This window comes from Salmo trutta, chromosome 13, assembly GCF_901001165.1.
Source record: "Salmo trutta chromosome 13, fSalTru1.1, whole genome shotgun sequence".
Lineage (NCBI taxonomy): Eukaryota > Metazoa > Chordata > Actinopteri > Salmoniformes > Salmonidae > Salmo > Salmo trutta.
The window spans coordinates 14,282,153-14,302,949 of record NC_042969.1 but is presented as its reverse complement, the minus strand read 5'-3'; the positions used below and the strand labels follow the sequence as shown (position 1 = coordinate 14,302,949).

The 20,797-nt window shown below is 42.6% G+C and overlaps 1 protein-coding gene across 1 annotated transcript in view; it reads left to right on the top strand.

The window, feature by feature from the left end:
* Positions 1–20,797, top strand: part of LOC115205263 (vascular endothelial growth factor receptor kdr-like) — an 87,932-nt gene that overhangs the window by 2,999 nt on the left and 64,136 nt on the right. The window contains exons 2-4 of the mRNA XM_029771039.1: positions 15,803–15,890; positions 17,258–17,460; positions 20,403–20,530. Of these exons, the coding sequence (XP_029626899.1) occupies positions 15,803–15,890; positions 17,258–17,460; positions 20,403–20,530 (419 nt within the window). The remainder of the gene's footprint in view (positions 1–15,802; positions 15,891–17,257; positions 17,461–20,402; positions 20,531–20,797) is intronic.

Genomic DNA, 20,797 nt, shown 5'->3' with positions numbered 1-20,797 from the left:
TCCACATTGACTGACCTTCATGTCTTAAAGTAATGATGGACTGTCATTTCTCTTTGCTTATTTGAGCTGTTATTGCCATAATATGGACTTGGTCTTTTACCAAATAGGGCTATCTTCTGTATACCAACCCTACATTGTCACAACACAACTGATTGGCTCAAATGCATTAAGAAGGAAAGAAATTCCACAAATTAACTTTTAACAAGGCACACCTGTTAATTGAAATGCATTCCAGGTGACTACCTCATGAAGCTGGTTGAGAGAATGTCAAGAGTGTGCAAAGCTGTCATCAAGGTAAAGGGTGGCTACTTTGAAGAATCTCAAATATCCAACACTGTTTTGGTTACTACATGATTCCATATGTGTTATTTCATAGTTCTAATGTCTTCACTATTATTCTACAATGTAGAAAAAAGTACAAATAAAGAAAAACCCTGGAATGAGTAGGTGTGTCCAAACTTTTGACTTGTACTCTATACCTACCTGTGATTTTATTACCTATACCTATGAGTTTATTAATTATACCTACGAGTTTATTACCTATACCTTTGAGTTTATTACCTATACCTATGAGTTTATTACCTATACCTATGAGTTCATTTCCTATACCTACCTATGAGTTTATTACATATACCTACCTTTTAATTTATTTCTACCTATGAGTTCATTACTTATACTTACCTATGAGTTTATTAACTATACCTATGAGTTTATTACCTATACCTATGAGTTTATTAACTATACCTATGAGTTTATTACCTATACCTACCTATGAGTTTATTACCTATACCTATGAGTTTATTACCTATACCTACCTTTAAGTTTATTGCCTATACGTATGAGTTTATTACATATACCGATGAGTTTATTACCTATACCTATTTGTTTGTTGCCTATACAGATGAGTTTATTACCTATACCTATGAGTTTATTACCTATACCTATGAGTTTATTACCTATACCTACCTATGAGTTTATTACCTATATCTATGAGTTTATTAACTATACCTATGAGTTTATTACCTATACCTATGAGTTTATTACCTATACCTATGAGTTTATTACCTATACCTACCTATGAGTTTATTACCTATACCTACCTATGAGTTTATTACCTATACCTACCTATGAGTTTATTACCTATACCTATGCGTTTATTACCTATACCTACCTATGAGTTTATTACCTATACCTACCTATGAGTTTATTACCTATACCTACCTATGAGTTTATTACCTATACCTACCTATGAGTTTATTACCTATACCTACCCATGAGTTTATTACCTATACCTATGAGTTTATTACCTATACCTATGAGTTTATTACCTATACCTATGAGTTTATTACCTATACCTACCTATGAGTTTATTACCTATACCTACCTATGAGTTTATTACCTATACCTATGAGTTTATTACCTATACCTATGAGTTTATTACCTATACCTACCTATGAGTTTATTACCTATACCTACCCATGAGTTTATTACCTATACCTATGAGTTTATTACCTATACCTATGAGTTTATTACCTATACCTATGAGTTTATTACCTATACCTACCTATGAGTTTATTACCTATACCTACCTATGAGTTTATTACCTATACCTATGAGTTTATTACCTATACCTATGAGTTTATTACCTATACCTACCTATGAGTTTATTACCTATACCTACCTATGAGTTTATTACGTATAATTATGGGTTTATTATCTATACCTTATTAAGTTGACTGTTCCCACTTAATCTCAAATTTGTTCATTCATGTTGGTCGTTTCTTGTGTATCAAGAATCTGTATTGGACATTGGTGGAGTTATTTCTCAGATGTGTTACAGTTAACTAGGCCCCTGGAGGAGGTGAAATATATTTGAAAACAGAACCATTGTTTTCACTTACGGTGAAAATATTTATTTCAGCATTGTTATCATGTGGATCTCCAGAGTGAAAGGTTGTTCAACATCTTGAGAATAGAATGTGTTTCACAAAGTAAACCACATTGTTATCACTTGCCAGTTCCAGGGTCGTGATGCCTCTCCACATAAGGGAGTGAACTTTATTTATAATAAGGCTTACATGGAGAAAATTGGACCTCTGAAATGGAAATTATGGCCCTCCCTTCAGCAAAATATATTTTACGCAAACAATCCCTGAACGCTTAAAAAAAACAAGTGACCCTCCCCTATACCAAAATAATTAACACATAAATGGGATAGCAAAGAACATGCCTACTGTTTATCCTCACTTCTTGGACAGACCAGAGCCTTAGATATGCAGTTTTAGAAACAGTTTTTTGTCCTGTAAGCATTGCATGGCATTGCAGGAATTTTGATAGCGCACAGGGCTTCGGGCCAGAAGGTTGTGGGTTCGCAGACCACCGTTGACAAGAGAAGGGTTGGAAAGATCTATAAAAGCATTGAATGAATCTATCCTTTCATTTGCAGGTCTGAGAACACATGACCATTAATAAACATTTCATGCAATGCTACATTATTTTACATATTAGCAGTATCTTTTTAATATCACAAAAATTACCAAAATTACAGGCTAAGAATGGATAGAGAGCTAGGCCTATGTGTTCATCTCATCATATTTCTCTAATGCCAAATCCGTGTGTCTTGTTTGCAACAAAAATAATTAAATCTGAGATGTCATTAGGAATCTGAGCATGGTACTTTCAAAAGTTATGCCTACCTTTCCACCCCAGGCCTAGACACAGAAAAATGTAAGCTTTAACTGCTGGCTACTCTTCTTCCGTTGCTTAACCCAATGAGAGAAGTGTTTCCCCAAAATCTGTCTGGGTTTAGACTAGGGATGCACAATATATCGGTGAACATATTGGAATCGGCCGATATTAGCTAAAAATGCCAACATCGGTATCGGCCCGATGTCTAGTTTAACGCCGATGTTAAAAACCGATGTCAAAGCTGCCGTGCATGCCTATATGACGTAATAACGCCACATAAAATTTTGCTCTACACATGCAACACAGCATCCCTAACCTAGCCCACAATGTCTGCTGTGTGGATCAAGCAGTCAACAAGTCGAGCAGTCATTTGAAAGAGGAATACAATTTCAGCAAGACAACTCAAAGGCAAAATCCATTAAAGCCAAGATAATGGAATTCATTGCCCTTGACAATCAACCTTTCTCTGTCGTGGGTGATGAGCACCGGTACACACTACCAAGTGTGCTATTTTTCAGATGTTGCCCTACCGGAGTTACACAGTAATAGCGCCACTGCTATTAGCTTCACGACATACATACTATGGAACGCCGTTTGGGTCTTTGCGTGTCAAAAAAGATACAGTAGCACTGTCAAAGCTGTACAAAAAATTCTGCAAACAAGCAAACACCGGCCACAAAAGATGTGTTTACAATACCGCGTTGGTAATAAAGCATAATTTGTTCGACCGCAACTTCTGGAATAGCTAGCGTTAGCTTGGTACCTAGCTAGCACCAATACAACCAGCCTGAAAACAATGACCAGTAGAAACGGCAATCATTTTCATCATTCTTAGCAATGATTTAGGAATCCTTGTGAGTAAGTATTAGCTAGGTTGCCACTTGTTGTTCACCTATTGAAATGTAACAGTTCATGAAAATAAATAGCTAGCCAGCTACTTAACACTGTTCCCAAAGCAAACGTTATAAGCAGCCAGCTAACTTCATCTGGCTAGCGAGGCTCGACCGGACCGGGTTATGTGTTGTGAAGCTAGCCACAATAAGGATTAGGCACAATAGTGGAATTTGCGGTTTGCCTTTAAAATAAAAGTGTGTCATTGACAGTGATGCAAATGAATATAAATAGTAGAATTACTCCATACTTTTATTTTGAAGGCTAACCGCAAAGTCCACTTTTGTGGCTAATCCTTATTGTGGCTAGCTTCACATAGATGGGTCCGACCACCATTAATCAAATAAGAACTGTCTTATGAACGAGGGTTATTTTATATGATGACACCTAGCTATATAAACACAGCAAAAAAAGAAACCTGTTTTAGATAATTAGTAAAAATCCAAATAACTTCACAGATCTTCATTGTAAAGTGTTTTAACACTGTTTCCCATGCTTGTTCAATGAACCATAAACAATTAATGAACATGCACCTGTGGAACGATCGTTAAGACACTAACAGCTTACAGACGGTAGGCAATTAAGGTCACAGTTATGAAAACTTAGGACACTAAAGAGGCCTTTCTACTGACTCTGAGAAACACCAAAAGAAAGATGCCCAGTGTCCCTGCTCATCTACGTGAACGTGCCTTAGGCATGTTGCAAGGAGGCATGAGGACTGCAGATGTGGCCAGGGCAATAAATTGCAATGTCCGTACTGTGAGACGCCTAAGACAGCACTACAGGGAGACAGGATGGACAGCTTCGCGTTTATTGTCAAATGAATGAGCGTTACACCGAGGCCTGTGCTCTGAAGCGGGATCGATATGGAAGTGGAGGGTCCGTCATGGTCTGAGATTGCAGGCAATCTCAACGCAGTGCATTACAGGGAAGACATCCTCCTCACTCTCATGCGGTACCCTTCCTGCAGGCTTAACCTGACATGACCCTCCAGCATGACAATGCAACCAGCCATACTGCTCGTTCTGTGCGTGATTTCTTGCAAGACAGGAATCTCAGTGTTCTGCCATGGCCAGCGAAGAGCCTGGATCTCAATCCCATTGAGCACGTCTGGGACCTGTTGGATCGGAGGGTGAGGGCTAGGGCCATTCCCCCCAGAAATGTCCGGGAACTTGCAGGTGCCTTGGTGGAAGAGTGGGGTAACATCTCACAGCAAGAACTGGCAAATCTGGTGCAGTCCATGAGGAGGAGATGCACTGCAGTACTTAATGCAGCTGGTGGCCACACCAGATACTGACTGTTACTTTAGATTTTGACCCCCCGCTTTGTTCAGGGACACATTATTCCATTTCTCTTAGTCACATGTCTGTGGAACTTGTTCAGTTTATGTCTCAGTTGTTGAATCTTATGTTATTTACACATGTTAAGTTTGCTGAAAATATACGCAGTTGATAGTGAGAGGACATTTCTTTTTTTGCTGAGTTTAGTTAGCTAGCTAACTATAGCTACTGAAACAGATTATGTCGTTTTGCTATGTTTTTGGGGAAGAACATTGTTTGCATCCATGAGCTAGCTAGCTTTTTTTAAATGACCAGCACTGTAGGTGAGCGAGACAACTTTACCAGCATCATAGCATACGTATCGATGAATTGTTGTGAAATATGAAATATGAGTGATAGTGTAATCAATGTGTAATAACAAAAATTTATGAACGTGTTAAATTATTATGTGACGTGCAGTCATATTCAGATCCTGCTTGGTCAACAAGCATTTTTGACACGTCAAATAGTGTTATTATTTGAGGTGTATCTTTTTTGACATTAAAAGACCCAAACGGCGTTCCATAGAAATCCTGGTTGAGAATGAAACGACTGAACAAATGAACAACGAAACAGCACAGCAAGTAAGTGAAAGAAATACGTTTTGATTATGTTTTACTGGTAATGGGGACATACGTAAATGCCAACAAAATAATTTTGGGGTCAGTGTGTGTGTGTGTGTGTGTGTGTGTGTGTGTGTGTGTGTGTGTGTGTGTGTGTGTGTGTGTGTGTGTGTGTGTGTGTGTGTGTGTGTGTGTGTGTGTGTGTGTTTGTGTGTGTGTGTGTGTTTGTGTAACCCTTATTTAACTAGGCAAGTCAGTTAAGAACAAATGCTTATTTACAATGACGGCCTACACCGGCCAAACCCGTACAACGCTGGGCCAATTGTGCGCCACCCTATGGGACTCCCAATCACAGCCGGATGTGATAGAGCCTGGATTCGAACCAGGGACTGTAGTGATGCCTTTTGCACTGAGATGCAGTGCCTTAGACCGCTGCGTCCATGTGTGTGTGTTAACTGTTTAACTGTAGTAGAATGCTGCTTGGAAGGCCGCAATTTTTTTTTATATTGGTTATCTGTATCGGATTTATTTGGCAAGGAAAATATTGGATATCGGTATCGGCCAAAAATGTCATATCAGTAGTTCAAACATTTTCTATTGTACTTAATGTGAATAGTTTAATCAATAGATTGCGACAGAATTAGATTAATTCCCAAGCAAAGTCATTTTTTTGTCTCCTTGGCTACAGAAGGTTGTAGTTCAGCCTCTGAATGTCAAAGAAATTAAACACTAATGTTCCCATATGCATCGGAGTCACGTCTTTCCCGAGTATTTTACAGCTTGTTTCTAGAATATAGTATTGCGGACCAAAGCGTTGTTATAGATCACTTCATTAAATTGGATCCGTTTTATTTTCTTACAAATCTTAAGCTAGCAAATGCGTTTTGCCATTTTCTTTAATATAAACGTAGGCCTATGGCATACCCTCTCATACCCCCTAAATTCGAGTCTCGGTTTTAACTTAACAGCCCTTCATTGACACAGAGGTAGGCTATTTAAAGAGTGCATGGTGGGTGGAGGAATTGACCGACAAATCTATGGATATTTTTTAACTTTTTAAAATATTTTTTTTCACCTTTATTTAACCAGGTAGGCAAGTTGAGAACAAGTTCTCATTTACAATTGCGACCTGGCCAAGATAAAGCCAAGCAGTTCGACAACATACAACAACACAGAGTTACACATGGAGTAAAACAAACATACAGTCAATAATACAGTAGAAAAATAAGTCTATATACAATGTGAGCAAATGAGGTGAGATAAGGGAGGTAAAGGCAAAACGGCCATGGTGGCAAAGTAAAATACAATATAGCAAGTAAAACACTGGAATGGTAGATTTGTAGTAGAAGAAAGTGCAAAGTAGAAATACAAATAATGGGGAGCAAAGGAGCAAAATAAATAAATAAATACAGTAGGGGAAGAGGTAGTTGTTTGGGCTAAATTATAGGTGGGCTATGTACAGGTGCAGTGATCTGTGAGCTGCTCTGACAGCTGGTGCTTAAAGCTAGTGAGGGATATAAGTGTTTCCAGTTTCAGAGATTTTTGTAGTTCGTTCCAGTCATTGGCAGCAGAGAACTGGAAGGAGAGACGGCCAAAGGAGGAATTGGCTTTGGGGGTGACCAGAGAGATATACCTGCTGGAGTGCGTGCTACAGGTGGGTGCTGCTATGGTGACCAGTGAGCGGAGATAAGGGGGGACTTTACCTAGCAGGGTCTTGTAGATGACCTGGAGCCAGTGGGTTTGGCGACGAGTATGAAGCGAGGGCCAGCCAACGAGAGCGTACAGGTCGCAGTGGTGGGTAGTATATGGGGCTTTGGTGACAAAACGGATGGCACTGTGATAGACTGCATCCAGTTAGTTGAGTAGGGTATTGGAGGCTATTTTGTAAATGACATCGCCGAAGTCGAGGATCGGTAGGATGGTCAGTTTTACGAGGGTATGTTTGGCAGCATGAGTGAAGGATGCTTTGTTGCGAAATAGGAAGCCAATTCTAGATTTAACTTTGGATTGGAGATGTTTGATGTGAGTCTGGAAGGAGAGTTTCCAGTCTAACCAGACACCTAGGTATTTGTAGTTGTCCACATATTCTAAGTCAGAACCGTCCAGAGTAGTGATGCTGGACAGGCGGGCAGGTGCAGGCAGCGATCGGTTGAAGAGCATGCATTTAGTTTTACTTGTATTTAAGAGCAGTTGGAGGCCACGGAAGGAGAGTTGTATGGCATTGAAGCTCGTCTGGAGGGTAGTTAACACAGTGTCCAAAGAAGGGCCAGAAGTATACAGAATGGTGTCGTCTGCGTAGAGGTGGATCAGAGACTCACCAGCAGCAAGAGCGACATCATTGATGTATACAGAGAAAAGAGTTGGCCCAAGAATTGAACCCTGTGGCACCCCCATAGAGACTGCCAGAGGTCCGGACAACAGGCCCCCCGATTTGACACACTGAACTCTATCAGAGAAGTAGTTGGTGAACCAGGCGAGGCAATCATTTGAGAAACCAAGGCTATTGAGTCTGCCGATGAGGATGTGGTGATTGACAGAGTCGAAGGCTTTGGCCAGGTCAATGAATACGGCAGCACAATATTGTTTCTTATCGAGGGCGGTTACGATATCGTTTAGGACCTTGAGCGTGGCTGAGGTGCACCCATGACCAGCTCTGAAACCAGATTGCATAGCGGAGAAGGTGCAGTGGTATTCGAAATGGTCGGTAATCTGTTTGTTGACTTGGCTTTCAAAGACGTTAGTAAGGCAGGGTAGGATAGATATAGGTCTGTAGCAGTTTGGGTCAAGAGTGTCCCCTCCTTTGAAGAGGGGGATGACAGCAGCTGCTTTCCAATCTTTGGGAATCTCAGACGACACAAAAGAGAGGTTGAACAGGCTAGTAATAGGGGTTGCAACAATTTCAGCAGATCATTTTAGAAAGAAAGGGTCCAGATTGTCTAGCCCGGCTGATTTGTAGGGGTCCAGATTTTGCAGCTCTTTCAGAACATCAGCTGAATGGATTTGGGAGAAGGAGAAATGGGGTTGGCTTGGGCGAGTAGCTGTGGGGGGTGCAGTGCTGTTGACTGCGGTGGGGTAGCCAGGTGGAAAGCATGGCCAGCCGTAGAAAAATGCTTATTGAAATTCTCAAATATAGTGGATTTATCGGTGGTGATAGAGTTTCCTATCCTCAGTGCAGTGGGCAGCTGGGAGGAGGTGTTCTTATTCTCCATGGACTTACAGCACTATAGCACTATACATAGCACTATAGCCTAATTTAATCTGTCACAGAGGTAGGCCTACCTCTTATTTCTTAAATAGCATTTTTTGGACTAGGTCTAATAAAAATAAAATAAAAACAGAAGAAGCCTTTGACTCTCCTCCTGAACTGCTACAGTAAGCCTTCACAGCACAGACATTTTTCTTTGATCAGAAAGAGCAGAGCAGGCCGGGGCTCAGGGTTGGAATACTCATTGCATTGTGTAATGCAGCCTAGTTTTATTTACACCATCCCAAAGCAGCTATTTTAGAAATGCATGCACTTCGTAGCCTATAGGCTATGGATCGTTTGATTGAGACCGCACTAAATATCCTATAGGCGCATTTGATATTTCACGGCCAGCGGAAAATCAGAGATCACGGGCGGCATTGGGCACACATCAATATATAGCCTAATAAGCAACTATTTTTAAAACACTGAGAAATATAGACATTTCATCAATTACTAAATGGCATGACCCTCCCCTTGGCTAGATTAAAAACAAATGCTAAACCCTCCCCTTGACTGAAATGTAAAAAGCATGACCCTCCCTCATTTTCCTACAGGTAACCCATTCTGTACATTCGATCCGTCCCTGAACAAGATGGAGCAGTACTTTCTCTACGTTCTGTCTTGCCCGGTGTGCAACACAGATATATCTTCCTCCCAATGTCCAAATAGACATCACATCCAAACAGAGGAAATACTGGCCCCTCCCTCCCCTGCTACTTTTTCAGTATCTCTAGCTTTATCTACACTGTTTCCAAGTAGATTTCCTTCACTGTCCACACGCAGACCATGGGAAAAACACAAGGAAGAAACAGACAAGGGGTGGGGAGGGCAGGAGGCACCCTGGAATTGTTCTGGCCAATAGAGGTCACGGAAACATGACACACTATGCTCTCAGTGAAGCACCGGTGTATGTCAAGCCCCAATCTCAAGACAATGAGGCTGAGCAAAGGTGGACCATTGTTTCTGCATGGCGGTTGGCTGTATGGTAGAGCCATTAGTAGTAGACTAATCTCAAGACTGAGGCAGATGTGGAGAGGTTTGGTCAGTGGGACAGGTACAGTACAGCACCACAGAGATGGGGGGGGGGTGATTTGTCCTCTACAATCTGAAATAAAGCCAACTAAGTTGAATAACAGGCATCTATCTATTCCTTGGGTTAAATGAGGAACACACATTTAAGTTGAATGCAACTGACTAGGTATCCCCTTCCTCCATTTACATTATAGTATTGGTGGTGCTACTTTGTTTAGCATTGAGATTGTTGGTGGATTTGTAAGGCAATGCTGGTGATAGGTGAAATAGGAAGCGTTGATTACACTGTAGATGCTTGAAATGGGTAAATCCTCTTTCCTATTGCTTTTTCCCCTGACACACACACCAAGCGTCTCTGATTCTCTTTGATTGACTGCCAACATAGCCACCAGTGCAGTGTTATTCCAAGGTGAAATATGAACTGAGCTGTTGGTGTTTGCAGGTTCCTCAGATCTCTTACCTCTCCTGTGCATGATGGATTCTTGTATTGGGAGATTTCTACCAGCACAGCAGAAGCACTTCAGTTGAATCTGGATGTTCAGTTGCTATTGCTGTTGTTAACAGGGATGATAGCAGCATCCCTCTCTATAAGACATATATCTCTCTTGCTGAGCCAGCTGTATTTTTAGTTTTAACCCCTGCATGGGATTTCAATTTCAAGAATCCTCCTGGCTTACACAGTGGAAGAGCTCGTAGGAATCTGAATATACAGGATCTTCCTATAGTTAACCACGTTTAATTCTATATAACCAGGAAAAGCTGACTGGCCACCCATCTTGGCCAGATGTTCCTTTATTCTGCTTTTTTAAAGGGGAGGCTAGGGCATTCTGTCTCCAAACTCCCAAAGCTAATCTACGGACTAATAAAAAAGTCACTCTCTCTTACTGTTGTCTTAACCATATTGTTGGCAGAGTGCAGTGCTTTCTGAAGGACCCAGTGTGAGAGTGCTGTCACAACAGTTAGAAACTAACTGCACAGTAAATAGTAGTAACAACTTCTTATTTTGGCAGGTGGTCCCCACTCTTGTCATGGTTTTCAGGTCTCCGCTGTACATCTGCCACCAGAGCATAAAACATCTTGTGAGTTTGTCTTTATGTTTTTCTGTTCTGAAAGACTCAAACTAGAGACAACTCACCGTGAAATACCACTGTCTCAGAACGACATCGCAGCGGGCTGTATCGTCACACCATGAGGCAATGAACTTGAGGAATATAACAGCACAGGACAGGTTAACCCAGATGTAACCTTACAAAACCTTTATAGCCCACCAACTGTGAGCCAGTAAAGCCTGGAAATAAATAATGGAACATTTTAAGTTCCTTTTCTGGGAAATTCACAGCAACATTAAAGCCAGTTGCTTAACCAAAATATATTGTGATGAATGTGTGGAAATATTGTAATGTTCCATTGAGGTAAAAATGGTGGCCCTGAGCACCACAGTGCGATACAGGAAGCCAGTGATCATGTCGGTGGCCACTGACTGACTACCGCTGACTACTGTTGTGCTTCTCTGCTGTATCCATGGACACACTGCAGCGAAGATGACTCACAAGCCTCTGACCTTTCTCTTTCATAAAGGAGTGCCCCCCCCCCACCATCCTCTCTCTCCCTTTGTTCTCCATGTTGGACATACAAAGAGATGGAGTGGCAAGGTTAAACGAGGGAGTCATTATTCCACATTGTTGTTTTTGCCTTGAAGACCCCAAAAAAGATCCTTTCCTCCTCACTCCAGAGATGGCATTGCTGGTACATGGTAGGACAGGAAGCGCAGGGAGACATGTACCAGCCGCAGATGAGGGAATTCCGTACATTATACCCTGCACTTTAAGGTGTGACTGGGGATTTCCTCACAAACACAGTGACAGTACAGTCATCTCATACCGTAATAAATAATAGGGTTTTATTACATAGAATCAGACATGAGCTGTTGGCCGCTAGCCTGGACTGCCTGGCACAGCCACATTCAGACTCCCACTCTTGTTCTCTCACTTGCTCTTGCTTTTGTTCTCTCTCTGTCTCTCTCTCTCTTCCTCTTTACGCAGATTCACATTGGGTTCAGCAGTTTCTTACCCAAAGGATTCAACATCATGAGATAGTTGTTGTATTACACAAGTGTTTGGCAGTACAGCTGAAACTATTTTGGGGGTTTTCAAGAGCACACTGATTTCCATGGGGACTAGACACAAAGATAGGGGTTGGATTCGTTTAAAAACGGTCAAATTAGCAATGTTGGAATTGGTCATTGTTTGGAGGCCTTGTTTGTTCTCTGTTCTTTGTTTTCTGTTTGGCTTGACCACAAACACTTCAGAATAGAACTTGGAATCCCGTCATTTGGGAGCGAAAGTCCTTCCTGGAATGTAGCGACTGCAATGTCCTGTGCTGTTTTCCCAGCTTTAACCTGTAACGTGTACGCTAAGAATCGGGAAGCAAGTACAGAGACTGAATTTAATAAATAACGGCACATGAAACAAAACAAGAGTAGCATACAGACATGAAACACAGAAACAGAGTCAATAATGCCTGAGGAAAGAACCAAAGGGATTGACAGATATAGGGCAGGTAATCAGGAAGGTGATGGAGTCCAGGTGATTCTCATGAGGTGCAGGTGCGCGTAACGATGGCGGCAGGTGTGTGTAATAATGAGTAAACTGGTGACATCGAGCGCCGGAGAGGGGGAGCTGGGGTAGATGTGACATTACCTACAGGTGTAGGATCTAAATTTGAGCCAGTTTGCTTCAGCAGGAAAATAATCCTGCAGCAGCAGGAAATGAATTATTATGTTGATTATAGTTAATGGACTTTTTTTGTAGGGATGGATAAGGGCAAATCAAGTCTGACATTTTAAAGTGGGAATTGCAAACTTTAGAAGCATTTTTAAACCTATCGTACAAGTTAGCATTAGAAATTTCTCAGCAACAAAAGAGTAATCCAATTAAAATCCTACATCTGTAACATAGCAGGCGAAACACCTGAGCGGGGTCAAATGAAACCCGGAACCATCTTCTTTGCTTTTCCTCTGAAAATCTGATGCTTCCAGTTTGTACCGACCCTGCTGAGGGTGCCCCAGCTCTGCACAGAGGGAGGCTTGGGACTTATGAATGGGGGTCCCAGACTAACACTGACAATGCCAACTGCTGTTTGATAACTGGCACAAGAGCCCATAACCAGCCAGCAGAGTGAGCTGAATATGGCAACCTAGAGAGACATCAGATAGTGGTTCCATGACCATAAAATCCAATGCAGTTATGTAGGATTCATAGAGAGAGAGGAACTGGTTGACTGTAAATGGAGGCATGGTCTGGTTCCATGTCTGTCCTCTTCTTTAATGTCTCCTAATGAGAACCAGGCCCTCTGAACTGAACCAGCACAACAAGTACCATTTCTAGCATTTTCAGGCGTTCCACTGGAGGAATGCAGCACACAGCTGTTCGCGGGGGGTTGTGGCGGGGGGCCTGCTGAGGTCAGCGCTGGGCAGGCAGGTGGGGGTAGGATGGGATGGGAGGCTGTGGGTGGAGAGAGACAGGGACAGGGCAGGGAGTGGAGGGCTTGATGAAGGCGGTAAGCCGGGGGGGGGGGCTTTTTAAGTGGGCTGCCGGGGGCCCCTGCTGAACCATCCATCTGTAGTTTGTTATAGTGCAGAGCGGGGAAACTGTTCTTGGTTCCAAAGTTGCTACATTCATTTTTGGACTTCATTTTTGAACTTATAAATGCATGATATATACGCATTGATTCTTGAGGAATATAACTTATAAATGCCTCATGAGCTTAGTTCAACTGTTGTACCTGATCAGAACCCCAAATATAAGCTTGTTTTACTCCAATGTTTGTAAACAATGTAAACAAACACTGTATAACCTCAAAACATGGTTAAAACTCTCATTTTGATATCATGGATGTTCAGTCCATGACCATCCATGAGAGTGGTTGCATTTCTCTAGGTCCATCCCTTAGCGTAGTAACGTAATATCAACAGTATGTAACGGTCGTCGTATGAAAGGGACCAAGGCGCAGCGGGTTGAGTGCTCATTTTAACTTTTAATTTAGACCACTGAAGAAACAAAACAATAAACCACACGAGCGCACAGTAATGCACAAACAACTTCCCACAAAGGGACAGGTGAAACAGGGCTACCTAAGTATGACTCTCAATCAGCAACAACGATGTACAGCTGTTCCTGATTGAGAGCCATACCAGGCCAAACAAAGAAATACACAACATAGAAAACCATAGAAATACAAAACAAGAACATTACCCAAAAACCCCGGAACACATAAATCAAACACCCCTCTTATATAAATACGTATCCCTTAAACTCCGAACCACATAAAACAAATACCCGCTGCCACGTCCTGACCTAACTACAATAACCCCTTATACTGGTCAGGACGTAACACAGTAGTGTCCCAGACACCAATAAGGACCCATGCATGTCCAACCCTAAACATCCTGGAGGCAATTTGTGAACCATAAATAAAGCTTTTTAGGAATATATATATATATATAAACATTAATGGAAAGTTTTCTAGGAATCTCAGTGTACATTCTTTTTTCTCAGCTCGTGTTCAAGATGCACCGCCAAATTCTTCAGGCCTTTGTTTATGTACGTCGATCTATCTATATGTAAATACACACATGGGCAACGGCAACTGAGTAATACCTACAGACTATTAATAACGTGTTTGTCTGGAGATTCTGATCTCTGATTATGTTTCGCAGAAGTAGAAGTATTAAAGAGAGCGACGTAGTATACTTAGACCCTATACTGGTAGTACTCTGTCATACTGAGAGGAATGTTTTCATCACTTTGAAAACATTTCACCACATCCCTTCCCCTCCAAATAACCTTGGACTATGAAACAATGATGTTACAACATTTTGGAAGGAAGTTGATATTGAGTGCCAACATTGGCATGGGCAGTTCATTCTTGGACAACAGCTGTTCAGACCCCCACAATAAAACAAATTGCAACTCTGTGCACTTTTGAGTGTGTATGCGTGTGTGTGTGTTTGGTGTATTCACCTGCATTTGTGTGTGTCTAGGTTTCTGGAGTCCACCCAGGGAATTGGCCTTGTTGTGTAATTCCATTGTCTTTCTGGATACTGTCAGCGCTGGGCAGGCAGACATTTGCTCTTAAAGAGAACCTTTTATAAACGTGTTTGCCTGGAAACCACATGTTGACAGTACACAAGCTGCTTGGGGAGTAGAGAGTCAAAAGAAGGAAATCACTTGTGAGACCGTCACACCTCACGGACAGCAGAGAGAATGACAGTGCTTCCTATGCTGAGCACCGCGAGCAGCACCTATCAACAGCTTCAGCCGGCCCACCAACAACTGGGAATTTTAATCCACCGTTTCAACTTCCCCTATTGTCCCTCTTCCCTATAAATGTAATAATAGAATACAGCGCATGCAAGGTCAGAGGTCAATCAAAAAGTGAATCTGCCCATATACTTACTGTAAGTGTGTGTCAGCATTATTATATAATGGAGAAAGAGAGGAAGAGAGAGTGCCCACCAAACTAGATTGAGTGATTGAGCTGGAGGAAGTACTTGTGGACATGTTGCCGAGCTCATCTGGGTCTGCCCGGTTCTCCCCGGTTCTGACTGGAGTGACCTCTCTGGCTGAGGGTCACAGCTGCACCCCATGTCCCCCCTACTCCCCCTCCCCTTCTCATCTGCCTCACACCCACTCCTCTCAAACACACTCACATAACTCATCACTATCAGACCAGACCAGACCAGTATCCTCCAGCACCCTACTCTGCTCGGACTGCCCCGTAAACACCTCCCACGACCCTCAGAGCAGAATAGACCAGCACTAAGTGAATACACATGGGTTGTACTCAGGATGCATTTGTCACACCACTGGTGAGTCAGACTGTAGGATTCATAGAGAGAGAGGAACTGGTTGACTGTAAATGGAGGCATGGTGTAATTTGTTGTATGAGAGTACTATGAAGCGCCACTTTGAAGTGTTCAGAGTGTGTTCTTGTATCCAATGACAGAGTGTTAGCCAATGTCTGAATGTGTGTGTGTGTGTGTGTGTTTCCGTGTTGTACAGGTCAGGTCAGCCTTCCAGCCCCTCTGCTGCTGCCCTCTGAGGACACACACCTTCTACACACAGGGAATTCACTCAACCTCACCTGCAGGTATTATACACACACACACACTGAACCAAAAGACTTCATGTCAAGTTCCCCAACAACAAGAGTTGTTCCTGACCACACAAGTTTTTCTTGGTCAGGTCAGATGGAGAGAAAAAAAGGTGGGGATGACTGTTAAAATGTGTCATTCATTTTGATGACAGAGGTAAAGGAAAGAATCTGAACTCCCTGGCAAGGCTTTCATCAAAAAACCAACAGGTTCATGCCACCCCCTCCCCCGTTATTCTATTCATTAGATCAGGGTCAGTCAGGAGGTGAGGCCTGGTCCTGCTCCAGTTGATGGCTGTTCTCTGGACTATCACTGAAGCAATAAAGACCCAGGCTCTGATTTGGCCTTGTTAGACAGCTAGGCTAGGATAAAGAGAGGAGAGAGTATATATGAAAAGGACTGCGGGAGCATCAGACCACAGAGGCAGATAGGCAGTGACTCTCCCAGCCAGGCAACCAGTGTGGTCCCAATTTATCAATCTGTTCCAATTTCCTTCGGGGGGCCGGTGGGACCCCTGTCTGTCTGAAGTTCACACATTTGTTAAGCGTTTAGAGAGCCTTGCATCATTTTCTAGGCACGCCAGGAATGCTAACCCCTGTGGCCCAATGCAACGCTTCCCTACAAGGCCATGTGCTAAAAGGCCCAGAACGATAACTGTCTATGGTTTCTGTCCTCTGGATGAAGTTTCTTGACCTCAGGCAATGTAGGCAGAAGCAGTGGTATGCAGCGAGACATGTTTCAAGCTCCACCGGGATCGCTTTTAATGGGACCTTAAAAACGAGCACTGGAAATAATGTGTTATTTGAACACATCGTCCCAGAGATCCCAGCCATGTTCCCATGTAAAAGTCCCTGTTATCAAGATGACTCCAGGTTATTGGAACGGCCTTCAAACACTTCAAAATAAACCGAATTTGAGAGGTCCTGAGGGGAGGGGCCACTATCAAAGTCAAGTCAGGTCAAAGCCAGCATTTAACACTGATTTCACTATCAATCCTATATCTAAATAATCCTGAGATCGAATCTTGAGAGCTGGTGCCTGTGCCCTGTAAGAGCATGTTTGTGTGCATAAATCAGGTGAGATAATGAAGGTGTTTGACCTGGTGATGACATGCTGACCTGAGGATGACGACCCAGAGCTCTAGGGGGCGTAGGAGGGCAATAAGATAGGGATGATGCAGGTGGTCTGGCTGACCCTCTCGGATGGACCCTCTTTACTTTGTCACTTGACTTAGAGGTTGCCCTTAACCACAGATCTCCAATCAGATGTCCCTATCCTCAATCTAAATCTTAACCATTAGGGATAATAAATAATATCTGATCCTGTGTCAGTTCTTATGGATAACTTCTGCTGTCTTTATCAGAGGTGCGGCCCAGTTGCACTGGCTGCTGCCCTGGCGGAACGTCCCCTCGGAGGGGGTTCATGTGGAGGAGTGTGAGCCCCGGGTGAATGCCCACTGCAGTAAGCTGCTGGTGAGTAACCTGATCCCCAACGACACGGGGCTCTACAGCTGCAGGTACGCCCGGCCCTCCGCCGACATCAGCTCTACCTATGTATATGTCAAAGGTGAGACCCGCTTTATACTGTTCAGACATTGTTCAGACAATACTGTATATGCAGCCCAAATTGCTTTACATGTACATGCTGACAGAGTAGATCATCCTTGTTGAGTTCTATAATGACATTCTCCCATGAAGTCCATTGAAATCCAACGTGTGAAAATGGAAATGAAAGGGATCTCTCTTTGTGATTAAATCAGTTGTTGGATTCTGTTAACTTTAACGCCGTTAAGGACCATTTTCACATTTTTTATGTTTTTCTCCATCATTTTTTGTTTGAGTTGGTTTGTTTCACAGCAACATAAGTTCAAGACATTCTCTCTAAGAACAGGGGGGTGATGTTAAATGGGCCGACACCTTCCAGTGCAGTGTGGTGTAAACAGAGCCAACAAATACAACAAAACTTAGAGCCTCTTAACAGCCAGGGTAGAGCCACGGTCACTGAACATCCTGACGTTTTCCTGCATGATACAAGAGCTGGAAGCCAGCCAGTCCCCCCCCCCCCAAAAAAAATGGAATAAGAGAGAGAAAAAAAAGCGAGGGTCCATCCATTCCACACCTAATTTAGCTTAGCAACAAAAGCCAAGCTCTCCACATGTTATAAAGAGATAGTTTGTCATTACAGATATATGAGTATATGTAAAAGTGGGGGAGGTTTAGTCAAAGCCAGGCAGAAGGAGTTGTGCTTCTAACAGAGAGAGGAAGGCTTTCCTCCGCTGCCCGACTCCTTCTGGAACAGGGAAGGAGAGTGTGATCGCATCGGAAGCCCTGGTCATTGACTATTATTTCCTGCTCCCTCCGGCTTCTGTTTTTTCAGTCAGTCTGTCCTGGAGCCTCTCACGATACCGGCTATGGTCTCTCCCATGTTACAGGCCTAGTCCTCCCTTAAAACGTTGAGAATTGGCTCTACTCAGTGAGAGCAATGCAGGACAACACCAAATATTGACATCAGTGTCCCTTTAAAAATCTTAGTCTTAGTCTGAGGGACTGTGGTGGGGATACGTCTCATGGAATATCTGGGCAGAGAGAGATAAGAATGTCAAGCCTAATTAATAATCCTTTCTGAAAGAAAAACAGTGAGGTCCTTTCTATCTCTCCAGGACATGTTTCTGTCCAGAACATATTTCTCTCTCAGACATATTTCTGTCCAGGACATATTTCTCTCTCAGACATATTTCTGTCCAGGACATATTTCTCTCTCAGACATATTTCTGTCCAGGACATATTTCTGTCCAAGTCAAATCAAATCAAAGTTTATTTGTCACGTGCGCCGAATACAACAGGTGTAGACCTTACAGTGAAATGCTTACTTACAGGCTCTAACCAATAGTGCAAAAAAGGTATTAGGTGAACAATAGGTAGGTAAAGAAATAAAACAACAGTAAAAAGTCAGGCTATATACAGTAGCGAGGCTATAAAAGTAGCGAGGCTACATACAGACACCGGTTAGTCAGGCTGATTGAGGTAGTATGTACATGTAGATGTGGTTAAAGTGACTATGCATATATGATAAACAGAGGGTAGCAGTAGCATAAAAGAGGGGTTGGTGGGTGGTGGGACACAATGCAGATAGCCCGGTTAGCCAATGTGCGCGAGCACTGGTTGGTTGGCCCAATTGAGGTAGTATGTACATGAATGTATAGTTAAAGTGAGTATGCATATATAATAAACAGAGAGTAGCAGCAGCATAAAAAGAGGGGTTGGGGGGGCACACAATGCAAATAGTCCGGGTAGCCATTCAGGAGCCTGTTCAGGAGTCTTATGGCTTGGGGGTAAAAACTGTTCACAAGTCCAGGAAATATTTCTCTCTCAGACATATTTCTGTCCAGGACATATTTCTGTCCAGGACATATTTCTCTCCAGGACATATTTCTCTCCAGGACATATTTCTGTCCAGGACATATTTCTCTCTCAGACATATTTCTGTCCAGGACATATTTCTCTCTCAGACATATTTCTGTCCAGGACATATTTCTCTCCAGGACATATTTCTGTCCAGGACATATTTCTCTCTCAGACATATTTCTGTCCAGGACATATTTCTCTCTCAGACATATTTCTGTCCAGGACATATTTCTCTCCAGGACATATTTCTCTCCAGGACATATTTCTGTCCAGGACATATTTCTCTCCAGGACATATTTCTCTCCAGGACATATTTCTGTCCAGGACATATTTCTGTCCAGGACATATTTCTCTCCAGGACATATTTCTGTCCAGCTCCTGTGATGTGTGTGCACTACCTTTTCTTAATGTCTGGCCTTTAGAACAGATGCTGATATTCGTGGCCAAAGTAACATTGTGATGCAGAAAAGCACTGGACAGGTTGAGTGTCTTCCTACTGAGGTCCTAGCCTGACTCCCTGCCTTCTCTCTCTGTCTCCCCTGGCGATCTGACAGCCTGGTAGCCAAGTGTTTAGTCTAACCAGGACTCTTTCAAAGCCCTTCAACTGTTTATTACATCATTTTCCCTGTTTGCTTTTCAAATACTAGTCCCTTTATCAGGCCTAAACAGCTCAGCCTGCCACAAATCACTCAAGTATTTGTGTAACCACGAAGTTCCCACAGCAGGTCTGCGAAGGAACAGCCAGTCAGAGAGGCTCTGGATGCCTGCCCGGGTGAGAAAGACTGGAGCTGTGATAGCTATGATAGCTCTGTCTCCACCCTGTTTCTTTATCCAGATCTGCACCTAGCAGGAGGAGCAGGAGGATGAGCGGATCTCACTGGTCTGGAAGATTCTATTTGATCTCTGTGTGAGATGGATGGCCTAACATTACCCTCACTCTGATTTTTAAAACCTGATTTTAAAAGAAAATGTTCTCTCCTGCTTCACTTTAGGCTGAGAACCACAACTTTCAACTTAATACAGCAAAATAATTTAGTTAAATTAAAAGATATTCAAAAGTTATGACCTTAAATAATTATTGATTTTTTCTGATTTGTTCTACAGATGAAAAACATCCGTTTGTGGAGCACCATTTCCTCAAGCCGTCCACCCTGTTTAGCTACAGACACGAAGCCACCCTAGTGATTCCCTGTAGAACAACTTCTCCTGACCAGATCGTCACTCTTGAAGCGGTAAGACTTTTCATGATCATTTGTTTCTGTATCTTAAAACGTAATTTGAAATGGGCATATCATTCACATTGTCTTTCAAAATAGAGCAAATGTTAGCATTTATTATGAGACTTTGCAATGTTGACCAGTTGTATGAGATAGTATGGGCATGAGATTGATTACTTTACCAGAGTGTACCTTGACAATGTCTGAAAGACGTCACTAAAGTCAAGATTGCAAAGAGACATGGTAAACACAGGCCCTCTGCACAATGGACAACATAGGAGT